General features: G+C 42.2%; 1 protein-coding gene across 3 annotated transcripts in view; it reads left to right on the top strand.

The window, feature by feature from the left end:
• LOC106569307 (afadin- and alpha-actinin-binding protein) overlaps positions 1 to 13,159 on the top strand; it is a 28,302-nt gene extending 15,143 nt beyond the window's left edge. Inside the window, exons 10-15 of one of the 3 annotated variants that reach the window (XR_006758797.1) lie at positions 1,604 to 1,761; positions 4,343 to 4,519; positions 9,704 to 9,821; positions 9,934 to 10,084; positions 11,490 to 11,814; positions 11,855 to 13,159. Coding sequence is in view for 2 of the 3 variants with exons in the window: in XM_014140523.2 (XP_013995998.2) it covers positions 1,604 to 1,761; positions 4,343 to 4,519; positions 9,704 to 9,821; positions 9,934 to 10,084; positions 11,490 to 11,643 (758 nt within the window). In the remaining variant the exon portion in view is untranslated. Of the gene's footprint in view, positions 1 to 1,603; positions 1,762 to 4,342; positions 4,520 to 9,703; positions 9,822 to 9,933; positions 10,085 to 11,489 lie in introns of all 3 variants that reach the window. The other 2 variants (XM_014140523.2, XM_014140524.2) reach the window with 2 other exon arrangements.
• Positions 13,160 to 13,600: the final 441 nt, after the last annotated feature.

The following is a 13,600-nucleotide window of genomic DNA, read 5'->3' as shown; positions in this document are numbered from 1 at the left end:
ATGTTGTGGGGTGCTTTGCTGCAGGAGGGACTGGTGCACTTCACACAATAGATGGCATCATGAGGCAGGAAAACTATGTGGATATATTGAAGCAACATCTCAAGACATCAGTCAGGAAGTTAAAGCTTGGTCGCAAATGGGTCTTCCAAATGGACAATGACCCCAAGCATTCTTCCAAAGTTGTGGCAAAATTGCTTAAGGACAACAAAGTCAAGGTATTGGAGTGGCCATCACAAAGCCATGACCTCAATCCTATAGAAAATATGTGGGCAGAACTGAAAAAGCGTGTGCGAGCAAGGAGGCCTTACAAACCTGTCTGTTACTCCAGCTCTGTCAGGAGGAATGGGCCAAAATTCACCCAACTTATTGTGGGAAGCTTATGGAAGGCTTCCCAAAACATTTAAAGGCAATGCTACCAAATACTAATTGAGTGTATGTAAACTTCTGACCCACTCGGAATGTCTTGAAAGAAATCAAATCTGACATCATTCTCTCTACTATTATTTTGACATTTCACTTTCTTAAAATAAAGTGGTGATCCTAATTGACCTAAGACGTGGAATTTTACTAGGATTAAATGTCAGGAATTGTGAAAAACTGAGTTTAAATGCAATTGGCTAAGGTGTATGTAAACTTCCGACTTCAACTGTATTTTTTTAACCCTTTGGACTCAAACTTCCTTTTAGAACACATTGTTTCTGTAGGGCCTTGTTACCCATAACTTGTTCACTTCAAAACCTTGTTGAAGTCTTACATTACCCACACATGTAAAAATTGCTACTCAACTAGCAACTCACTTCTATGCAACAAGGTTTCACAAAAAGGACTCAAACCTTTTTTAATAGACTTGAATCCCTATGATAGAGCTATATCAAACCTGTAATAGAGCAAAGGACCCAAACCTTGTACATCACAGATACGTATCACTCATTGCATGCACTAATTTTAACCTGATTTGTTCTTTTAAATGATATCGGTCTAGACTCACCCAGCAATATGTTAGCAGTCAATCAGGAGTTTAAGAGTTGAATCCCGTGGGTTGTGCTCAGCCCTCTCTTTCCCTGGGTAAACTCACACAGTTGCGGTTTTCCGTGTTGTTCAAGACCAATTCATCCGAGTCAAGCCACCAAGTGTTAGCAGTGATGTTACTTTTCAATAACAGACCCCAAAGCAAATCAGGGGGAGAAATTGGTTTATTCAAAGAGGACAAATCATAGATCTGTCCTCAGTGATTCTCTGCACAGAACAAAGGGACAAGATGTAGTTTTATAACCCTAGCCTGTGGTTGACCAATTAGAATTCCTTGCAATAAAACTGGGCCAATGGCCAAATAACAAGTATCCTGTTTAAGGCTCAATTCCTAGACAAATTCCTCCCATGTCTCTGACCCATTGATCATTAATTCCCTATTACAGGAAAAACTACTGTTTCCATTGATCGTTAGTTCTCTTGACCTTTAGTCCTCTGCATTGTGTATTTATCTTCAAAATATTCTTACATGTAGGTACTGTACATGACAATCAACTTAAAATCACTACCAGTACTGCTGCATTTAAAACGATTCTACTGCCAATTGATTCTATATTTCTTCACCATTGATCAGAATGTGTTGTGTCATCAGCCTCCCTGGTGCAGCAGAGCCAGCAGCGAGCTGGTAAAGAGCTGGTCCCCAGACAGATCCATGAGGAGGAGATGGAGAGGATGAGACTGGAGGTCCAGCAGTGTAAAGATTTCATCCAGACCCAGCAGCAGCTCCTACAGGTTAGTAAGACCCACAACACAAGGCTCTCTTTTCAAACCGAGCTGCAAATATCTATAGTACATCTGTTTTTATTGCCTTGAGTTTGAGCCTTACTAATCTTGTTCCCAGACACTTCCGACCAAATGCGTGAAGAGTCTGGTAGACCAACGCGTCGAACTTGGCCTTAGTTAGCGAATACAGAAAGGGCGGGAGAACGTCCTGGTGCATATGCATTGGCTTAATCTACAAACCAATCATCTCCCACAACACCTTCCCCTAACCCTCCCCTGTACACTACCACACCACAAGCACAGAGCCACACCTTGCAGTCGTGTCATTCTCTAAAATTAAATGATATACTTTACTCAGTAAGGTCACTCCCATGGAATTCTATGGTCACTCCCACTAAGGCCAACTTTGAACCATTGATGTACCAGGGGTGTAATCATTAGTCCAAACATTTTTGCAACTAAAATCAAATTCCATCAAATGTATTTATAAAGCCCTTCTTATATCAGCTGACGTCACAAAGTGCTGTACAGAAACCCAGCCTAAAACCCCAAACGGCAAGCAATGCAGGTGTAGAAGCACGGTGGCTAGGAAAAACACCCTAGAAAGGCCAGAACCTAGGAAGAAACCTAGAGAGGAACCAGGCTATGAGGGGTGGCCAGTCCTCTTCTGGCTGTGCCGGGTAGAGATTATAACAGAACATGGCCAAGATGTTCAAATGTTCATAGATGACAAGCAGGGTCAAATAATAATAATAATCACAGTGGTTGTAGAGAGTGCAACAGGTCAGCACCTCAGGAGTAAATGTCAGTTGGCTTTTCATAGCCGATCATTCAGAGTATCTCTACCGCTCCTGCTGTCTCTAGAGAGCTGAAAACAGCAGGTCTGGGACAGGTAGCACGTCTGGTGAACAGGTCTGGGTTCCATAGTCGCAGGCAGAACAGTTGAAACTGAAGCAGCAGCACGACCAGGTGGACTGGGGACAGCAAGGAGTCATCAGGCCAGATAGTCCTGAGGCATGGTCCTATGGCTCAGGTCCTCAGAGAGAGAGAGCAAATTAGAGAGAGCATACTTAAATTAACACAGGACACCGGATAAGACAGGAGAAATACTCCAGATATAACAGACTGACCCTAGCCCCCCGACACAAAACTATTGCAGCATAAATACTGGCGGCTGAGACGGGAGGGGTCAGGAGACACTGTGGCCCTGTCCGACGATACCCCCGGACAGGGCCAAACAGGCAGGATATTACCCCACTCACTTTGCCAAAGCACAGCCCCCACACCACTAGAAGGATATCTCCAACCACCAACTTACCATCCTGAGACAAGGCCAAGAATAGCCCACAAAGATCTCCCCCACGGCACAACCCAAGGGGGGGCGCCAACCTGGACAGGAAGATCATGTCAGTGACTCAACCCACTCAATTGATGCACCCCTCCTAGGGACGGCATGGAAGAGCACCAGTAAGCCAGTGACTCGGCCCCTGTAATAGGGTTTGAGGCAGAGAATCCCAGTGGAGAGAGGGGAACCGGCCAGGCAGAGACAGCAAGGGTGGTTCGATGCTCCAGTGCCTTTCCATTCACCGTCACGCTCCTGGGCCACACTACACTCAATCATAGGACCTACTGAAGAGATGAGTCTTCAATAAAGACTTAAAGGTTGAGACTGAGTCTGCATCTCTCACATGGGTAGGCAGACCATTCCATGAAAATGGAGCTCTATAGGAAAAAGCCCTGCCTCCAGCTGTTTGCTTAGAAATTCTAGGGACAATAAGGAGGCCTGCATCTTGTGACCGTAGCGTATGGACGGCAGGACCAAATCAGAAAGATGGGTAATGCTTTGTAGGTTAGCAGTAAAACCTTAATCAGCCCTTGCCTTAACGGGAAGCCAGTGTAGAGAGTAATATACATTTTTTGGGGGTTCTAGTCAAGATTCTAGCAGCCATGTTTAGCACTAACTGAAGTTTATTTATTGCTTTATCTGGGTAGCCGGAAAGTAGAGCATTGCAGTAGTCTAACCTAGAAGTGACAAAAGCATGGATACATTTTTCAGCCACATTTTTGGACAAAGTTTCTGATTTTTGCAATGTTACATAGATGGAAAAAGCTGTCCTTGAAACAGTCTTGATATGTTCGTCAAAAGAGCGATCAAGGTCCAGAGTAACGCCGAGGTCCTTCAGTTTTATTTGAGATGACTGTACAACCATCAAGATTGTCAGTCAACAGAAGATCTCTTTGTTTCTTGGGACCTAGAATTAGCAGCTCTGTTTTGTCTGAGTTTAAAAGTAGAACATTTGCCGCCATCCACTTCCTTATGTCTGAAACACAGGCTTCCAGGTAGGGCAATTTTGGGGCTTCACCAAATGAGAGTTAGTATTGGACAAATTCAGGTAGGTCCCACTCCATTTCATTAGCTTCTGTTTAAGAAAGGTTTTGCAACATAATTGGTGTAATGAATACGCCCCCAGGCTTATGTGCTGTGTGCAATGTCCTGGGGATGAGGTTAGTCTAATAGACACTTACAGGAGTTATTCAGTCAAATGTTATGTCTGTTTCCTCTTCCTTGTGTTGGTCTGTGTGTGAGCAGCAGCAGTTAAACTCTCCCTGCTATGATGACGAGACTGCTGCTCTTCTGAATGACTGCTACACTCTGGAGGAGAAGGAGCGTCTCAAAGAGGAGTGGAGGCTCTTTGACGAGCAAAGGAGGAACTTTGAGAGGGAGAGAGAGAACTTCACTGAAGCTGCCATTCGTCTCGGACATGAGGTAGCCATTTTGTTTTTGCCAAGTTCTCGAGACGGAATAATTATATTTGGCCAAGATGTGTCACTTAAAAGCCCAGTACAGTCAAATTCATTTTTCCTGTGTTTTATGTATTTCCATACTAAACTCCACATAAAAAGAAAAGTCCCTTTTTCAGGACCCTGTCTTTCAAAGATAATTCGTAAAAATCCGAATAACTTCACAGCTCTTCATTGTAAAAGTTTTATACACTGTTTCCCATGCTTGTTCAATGAACCATAAACAATTAATGAACGTGCACCTGTGGAATGGTCGTTAAGACACTAACAGTTTACAGACGGTAGGCAATTAAGGTCACAGCTATGGACACTAAAGAGGCCTTTCTACTGACTCTGGAAAAACACCAAAAGAAAGATGCTCAGGGTCCCTGCTCATCTGTGTGAACGTGCCTTAGGCATGCTGCAAGGAGGCATGAGAACTGCAGATGTGGCCAGGGCAATAAATTGCATTGTCCGTACTGTGAGACGCCTAAGACAGTGCTACAAGGAGACAGGACAGACAGCTTATCGTCCTTGCAGTGGCAGACCACGTGTAACAACACCTGCACAGGATTGGTACATCCGAACAGCACACCTGCAGGACAGGTACAGGATGGCAACAACTGCCTGAGTTACACCAGGAACGCACAATCCCTCCGTTAGTGCTCAGACTGTTCGCAATAGGCTGAGAGAGGCTGGACTGAGGGCTTGCAGGCCTGTTGTAAGGCAGGTCCTCACCAGACATCACCGGCAACAACGTCGCCTATGGGCACAAACCCACTGTAGCTGGACCAGACAGGACTGACAAAAAGTGCTCTTCACTGTCAAGTGGCGGTTTTGTCTCACCAGGGTGATGGTCGGATTCACGTTTATCGTCGAAGGAATGAGCGTTACACCGAGGCCTGTACTCTGGAGCGGGATCGAGGTGGAGGGTCCGTCGTGGTTTGGGGCGGTGTGTCACACATCGGACTGAGCTTGTCATTGCAGACAATCTCAACGCTGTGCGTTACAGGGAAGACATCCTCCTCCCTCATGTGGTACCCTTCCTGCAGGCTCATCCTGACTTGACCCTCCAGCATGACAATGCCACCAGCCATACTGCTCGTTCTGTGCGTGACTTCCTGCAAGACAGGAATGTCAGTGTTCTGCCATTTCCAGCGACGAGCCCGGATCTCAATCCCATTGAGCACGTCTGGGACCTGTTGGATCGGAGGGTGAGGGCTAGGGCCATTCCCCCCCAGAAATGTCCAGGAACTTGCAGGTGCCTTGGTGGAAGAGTGGGGTAACATCTCACAGCAAGAACTGGCAAATCTGGTGCAGTCCATGAGGAGGAGATACACTGCAGTACTTAACCTCTATGGGCTATGGGCTTGCGTCCCACCTACGTAACAGCCACTTGCAGCCTGTGGCGCGATTTTCAAAACCTTAAAAATCCTATTACTTCAATTTCTCAAACATATGACTATTTTACAGCTATTTAAAGACAAGACTCTCGTTAATCTAACCACACTGTCCGATTTCAAAAAGGCTTTACAACGAAAGCAAAACATTAGATTATGTCAGCAGAGTACCAAGCCAGAAATAATCAGACACCCATTTTTCAAGCCAGCATATAATGTCACCAAAACCCAGAAGACAGCTAAATGCAGCACTCACCTTTGATGATCTTCATCAGATGACAACCCTAGGACATTATGTTATACAATACATGCATGTTTTGTTCAATCAAGTTCATATTTATATCAAAAACCAGCTTTTTACATTAGCATGTGACGTTCAGAACTAGCATACCCCCGCAAACTTCCGGGGAATTCGCTAACATTTTACTAAATTACTCACGATAAACGTTCACAAAAAGCATAACAATTATTTTAAGAATTATAGATACAGACCTCCTCTATGCACTCGATATGTCCGATTTTAAAATAGCTTTTTGGTGAAAGCACATTTTGCAATATTCTAAGTACATAGCCCAGGCATCACGGGCTCGCTATTTAGACACCCGGCAAGTTTAGCACTCACCATAATCATATTTACTATTATAAAAGTTTGATTACCTTTTGTTGTCTTCGTCAGAATGCACTCCCAGGACTGCTACTTCAATAACAAATGTTGGTTTGGTCCAAAATAATCCATCGTTATATCCGAATAGCGGCGTTTTGTTCGTATGCGTTCCAGACACTATCCGAAATGGTAAAGAAGTGTCGCGCGCATGGCGCAATTCGTGACAATAAAATTCTAAATATTCCATTACCGTACTTCGAAGCATGTCAACCGCTGTTTAAAATCAATTTTTACGCCATTTTTCTCGTAGAAAAGCGATAATATTCCGACAGGGAATCTCCTTTTCGGCAAACAGAGGAAAAAAATCACAAAGGCGGGGGCGGTCGGGTCACGCGCATAAGCCCAGAGTCCCTTGATCGGCCACTTGAGAAAGCCGATAATGTGTTTCAGCCTGGGGCTGGAATGACGACATTCTGTTTTTTCCCGGGCTCTGAGAGCCTATGGAAGACGTGGGAAGTGTTACGTTAGAGCAGAGATCCTTAGTAAAAGATAGAGATGGAAAAGAAGTTCAAGAAATGGTCAGACAGGCCACTTCCTGTAAAGGAATCTCTCAGGTTTTGACCTGCCATTTGAGTTCTGTTATACTCAGACACCATTCAAACAGTTTTAGAAACTTTAGGGTGTTTTCTATCCATATGTAATAAGTATATGCATATTCTAGTTACTGGGTAGGAGTGGTAACCAGATTAAATCGGGTATGTTTTTTTATCCAGCCGTGTCAATACTGCCCCCTAGCCCTAACAGGTTAATGCAGCAGGTGGCCACATCAGATACTGACTGTTACTTTTGATTTTGACCCCCCCCCTTTGTTCAGGGACACATTATTCCATTTCTGTTAGTCACATGTCTGTGGAACTTGTTCAGTTTGTCTCTTGAATCTTGTTATGTTCATACAAATATTTACACATGTTAAGTTTGCTGAAAATAAACGCAGTTGACAGTGAGAGGATGTTTATTTTCTTGCTGAGTTGATGAGGTTGGAATCAGGGCTGTGGCGGTCAATACATTTTGTCAGCTGGTGATTGTCAAGCAAATAACTGACTGTTAATTAACAAACACATTTAGCATCTCCTGGCTTCCACTCATAGCTTACAAGCCACTGATGTGGACCTTTGGAACGTCTACATTTTAAAACGTCTAATAAATCCATATAATATAGCCTACAGCATCACAATAAATCCATTATTTTAGATAGGTCTAAAGAAACATGATATGAAGAAAATGTTGTCTATTTCAGAAGAACAGAATAGCATTGTCCTGATCTGGCTATGCCAAATGGCTGTGGGCTCCACTAGTTAATTTAGTAGACAAGATTTGCTTAGAATTCTGTGGCATTATAGTATGAAGAATACAATTGAACATAGCTGAATAAAATGTAAAATAATATTTTCTCCAAATGATTTGAGGGAGTGCACACATGCCGCTATTGTGTTGAGCGGTTAACCAACGAAATAGGTACTCCTATATGCTTAATTGAGTTAATGTAACTTTAGTAGTTCTACAAACGTTGGGCTATATATCTTGATTTTTAATACATTGTCAGGCTGCATGATGCGACGCTAAGGATTTGAAAAAAAGTAGCTTGAAAGTGTGGTGGCTAATTTCTGCATTACCAAATGAGGAGAGTTACAAAATTCACACACCAGTCAGAGTTATACTTAAAACTACATCTTTAATAATTAAGATGCTTTTGCAAAAGCACTTGACCTTCAATGATGCGCTATCTCTAATGAACCATTGATAAAGGGGTTACACAAAAGTAGAAAGATCTTTTATACCCAAGATCCACCCCTCTCAACGTACATGACGAACAACAGATCTTAGGAACAGTTCACAAAAGTTACATTTTGTATGAAAGATATCTATAAAACATAGACAGCAACTGCTGTATCAACAGTGTTCATTGTATAGATCAGTATCTGGTCCTCCTTCCCCAAACTGCAACCGTCTCTCCCTGGTACAGTATAGAACAGAACCATTAGCTCATCCAATGGCATAAATCAATTGACAACTCTAGATACTCCCATCTCAAGTAAACCCCCTCTTGACTCCGCTCACTGAGCGGGGTGACTTGCGCACAGACATTGTGGAGACAAATAATTGGTTCCCCATTTAAATCACGCCATCCCTTCACATGGTTTAACAGATACTTGTCATATGTGAACGTATCTCACATAAGCATATTATGCAAATAAAACATCTTAATTATCATGTTACCCAACTAATTCTGATTCATCTGCCACAAAAGGCTTTGTTTTTAGTGCAGGCTGTTTATACTTCATCAGTCTTTCATTCACAATTTGACAAGCACTTGATAATGCATCGAATTTCCCGGCGGCACCCCTTTGTGTGGCTGTAATGTAAAGAGAAGCAATGTGCTTAATATTCAGAAAGTTGAGAAATAATTATAGTAGGCCTAGTCTATAGAAAGCTGTTGTGATCCTCTTTTTAATAGAGTCCATCACTTGGTTTTCTCACAATTGCATAGCCTATAGAAATGTTGCGCAACATGAGCTAATGGGCTCTCATGAAGTGTTTTGATTAGATTTTCGATAACATTTGCAATGACGTCAGAGTGATGAGGGACAATAGAGTGCTGAGTACCAGGCAGTTAGCAAGTTTGGTAGGCTACTAATGACCATCAGCAGCATCAGAGCTTGGAGAAGCCTAATTACCATGACTAAATGGTCAAGTGGAATTGAACTGCCATCATGACTCGTGACCGCCGGTGTGGCAGTAATACGGCCACCTAACAGCCCTAGTTGGAATAATACTGTAAAATTGTGATGCCCTTTTAGTGTAAGAGCTGTTTGAAAAGACCACCTGAAATTTCAGCCTGTTTTGGTAGGATGGTGTAATCACCAGGCAATAAATTACTTAATAAACCAATAACAGCTAGTTTTCAGTTTTCCACACAGTCCTAGCAAAATTCTGGCTTGAGAAATTGCTCTTTTTGACCATTTTTAATGATTGAGTGCGATTTTTTTTTTTTATATATTTTTTTTATTTTTTATTTAAATTTAAATTTAAAAAAAATTAAAAATTAAAGTCTGCATTGGACCTTTAACTGCATCTTAGCCCTGTTTCGTCAATTTTGTTTTCACAGAAAAGGGCTTTCGAGGAAGACCGTGCCTCGTGGCTCAAGAATCAGTTCTTGAACATGACTCAATTTGTGGACCGAAAAAGACATTCTGCATCAGAAACTCAACATGCCTTATCAACTAGTACGTTGTATATTTATGCTGCAGCATTTAAAAAAAATAAAAGTACATTTTAATATTCTAATGTGTGGTTTGTTTTATGCATGGTTGGCCACAATTGTGTTTTCCTTTCTAGGTAGTGAGCCCGAGATGAGGATCCCCTCCACTCCAGCCAGGCTGACCAAATCCCGGACTTACACTGTGTTCTCCACTCCTAAAGCTGTCGCTGGCATGGCCTCCACAGCTGATCTCTACCACACACTACGCCTCATACCAGACAGCAGCAGGTGCTCTATCCCAGCTCGCTATTGTCATAGTCAGTCATTAAGTTTTTGACACATGTTTTATTAGTTGTATGTATGGGATACGCATGGTATACATCGTCCAACGAAATTATTACTAGCAAGTACCTTCTCGACAATGCAACAACAAGAAATAAGAAAACGAACGTATAGTAAATGGCTCAGTACAACAGAATAAGCTGTATGTGATAAATCACATGACATTTAAATCAGTGTCTTAAACCAGTGCTGGGAAGTAAATCAAATAAATAGAATATTGATCATCACAAATCAGATTTTTTTTGGTTGCAGGTGTAATTGCAGGTGTAGCGAAATGCTTGTGTCCCTAGTTCCAATATTGCAGTACTAGCTAACAATACACACAAATCTAAAGTAAAAGAATGGAATTAAGAAATATAGAAACATTAGGACCAGCAACTCTGTAGTGAGTGCAACCGACGACAGACTATTTTTACGTGATTCAGCACTCGGTGGTCCTGTTCTGTGTTGTTGTGTGGCCTACTACTTTGCGGCTGAGCCATTGTTGGTCCTAGACGTTTCCACTTCACAATAACAGCACTTAGTTGACTGGGGCAGGTCTAGCAGGGCAGAAATTTGACCAACTGACTTGTTGGAAAGGTGGCATCCTATTACTGTGCCACGTTGAAAGTCACTGAGCTCTTCAGTAAGGCCATTTTACTGCCAATGTTTGTCTATGGAGATTGCAAGGCTGTGGTAAAACCAGTATATAAACATTATTAAAGTGACCAGTGTTCCATGTTTATGTACATAAGGCAGCAGCCTCTAAGGTGCAGGGATGAGTAACCAGGTGGTAGCCGGCTAGACAGTGACTAAGTTCAGGGCAGGGTACTTGGTGGCTCGTGATGGCTATTTAGCAGTCTGATGGCCTTGCGATAGATGTTTTTCAATCTCTCAGTCCCAGCTTTGATGCACCTGTACTGACCTCGCCTTCTAAATGATAGTGGGGTGAACAGGCCGTGGCTCGGGTGGCTGAGGTCCTTGATGATCTTCTTGGCCTTCCTATGACACTGGGTGCTGTAGATGTCCTGAAGGGCAGGCAGTGTGCTCCCAGTGATGTGTTGGGCTGACCGCACCACCCTCTGGAGAGCCCAGGGTTTGGGGACGGTGCAGTTGCGGTAATACAGCCCAACGGGATGCTCTCAATGGTGCATCTGTATAAGTGTGTGCGGGTCTTAGGGGCAAAGCCAAATGTCTTCAATCGCCTAAGGTTGAAGAGGTGCTATTGCGCCTTCACCACACTGTGTGAGTGGACAATTTCAAATTGTCAGTGTTTTGTACTCCGAAGAACTTGAACCTTTCACCTTCTCCACTGCAAGGCTCTCTTTCTGTGTGGTTTGTGATCAACCCTTGTTTGTGCTTTATTCCTCAGCTCTTCCAGAGGCAGTTCAAAGCGAGGGAGCTGGCAGGAGTCCAACACCATCCATAGTAGAGAAGATTCTCAGGTCAGGTCCAGGGACAGATACGGAGGTGGAGACTGCTGCAGTATCTTCTCGCTAGGGTCAGAGGAAAACAGCCTCACCTGAAGACGCACTCCAGTGAAATGTATATTACTGTGGACTCAACAGACCACTCAGATGGCAGTCCATGGCTGTGTTCATTAGACACCAAACAGAAGAAAATGTAACGGAAAGGCTACCTGGATTTGTCCAATATGTCACACTAATTTTTGTTTTCCGTTGTGTGCCCTAATGAACATGACCCATGTTTCAACACCACCACTGTCTCAAGATGAACAGTGGTACATTGTTGTTCACCAAAACTCGATTGAATCAGAGAGCACTTTAATGAACATTTTTTCTTTTTTAGATTTAGATTTTTACTGAGTAAAGCATCTCCAAGTCTAAGTGTTCGTGAAGTGGCAGCCAAACCTTAATTTGGGTAAATCAGGGTTCTGCTTACACCAATTCGGTGCCTTTTTAGATAAGTAACTCGGTCAACAAATTTGTCACAATATTAACATTCTATCATAAATGGCACATGTTCAACTTTTTTTTAAACACGTTTTCCCATCAAGAGGTGTTAAATCTACAAATGATTATAGTAAGTGCTTATTAAGTGCCAAATATAGTAACAGGGTTGACGATGTCATCCTATATCAGCCATAAATGTCCTTGTGACAGGGGAAATGGAAGTTCGTGGTGTGCAACAGGGAGTGGCAATTGAATGCAAGCTTCACCATTTTTTTTATTCTTAAAACATTTTATAGCCTGTATCTATGGGTAACAGGGTTGACTTGTTATGCTCAACCTGCTCAGTTTCACTACAAAACACCAGAAAATGGCCAAAAAGAATAGAACCAGCTCACCTGCTTTTACAGTATGATTTTACTATTAGATGTTCAATGTTTCTTTTAGAATAAAAAAGGATTAGTTTCACTATTAAAACAAGAGGTCAGTTCATGTAACAGGGTTGACCTTAATATAAGGGATAGACAAATGAATCACTAATCCATGAAATAAATCATCTTCAGAAATGGCTGTCAAAGCAACAATAACTAGGGCTTTACAATGATGGTGAAAACTTAGAGAAATGTTGGGTAAAATCTTCCTAGAAGTCACTGAGGGTGCATGGAGGGACATGTCAAAATGCTGAATTTTGGCACTTTGGCAAGTCTTTACTCATTAAAAATAGGAATTATTTTATTCTCCATGAAAGGGAACTTCATTTAATATAACAGACTTCTAAAATACAATATTGGTGCACAATTTCTACTTAAACGGAAAATCCACTCAAACTATCTTTTTTTTTTTTTGTCATTAGTCGCCTGTTTATAATGTCCCAAAATGTTTTGCATGTCAGCAGTCAAGTTTTCAAGATATTGGACTTTCAAGAGATGCAAAAGGCACACTTTTTGTTGAACGAACCCGATATTTTCTAATTTGCGAAAAGCTATCAATCGGCTACTGCCTAATCCTGAATGTTTACACATTGTTTTCATTCCAGATCATTCATATTATTTTAATGAACTTTATTCTAAATGTTTAATGTTAAGTGATATGCTGCTCTGAAACTGCAATAAATGTATTTATTTTTAACTGACATCTCTGCTACATCTTGTGCTTGGTGTTTAGCACCCCTTAGCGGTTCATGACTGGAGTCATGAAGATGGCACCATACTGTATGGCTGCAGTCTTGCGAGCTCCGACCCAACTTTGCTATTTTGTGATTCTCTTTTTTTGCACTATATGTATCTGTTATCACTTATGATTGATAACTTTTGAACATCAAATCGTCAGTTACTAACCTCATTTCTGGTTCAACTTTGACTCATCTGCTCTTGGCTCTGTAATTCCGACCACATTTTCGGGCTACACGAGGAATGGCCGGCGAAAGAGGCAGGAGAGGGAGCCCTGGCGAGATTAAGGGAAAACTGGCCACCTCTTCCCTCCAATCTATTGGCCAATAGATTATCTTGATAATAAGATGGATGCCCTCCAATAGTGAATTTGCTTTCAATGGGACTGGTAACTACAATAGTCT

Source organism: Salmo salar, chromosome ssa14, assembly GCF_905237065.1.
Source record: "Salmo salar chromosome ssa14, Ssal_v3.1, whole genome shotgun sequence".
Lineage (NCBI taxonomy): Eukaryota > Metazoa > Chordata > Actinopteri > Salmoniformes > Salmonidae > Salmo > Salmo salar.
The sequence above is the reverse complement of the archived record's forward strand: the minus strand, read 5'-3'. Positions and strand labels throughout refer to the sequence as shown.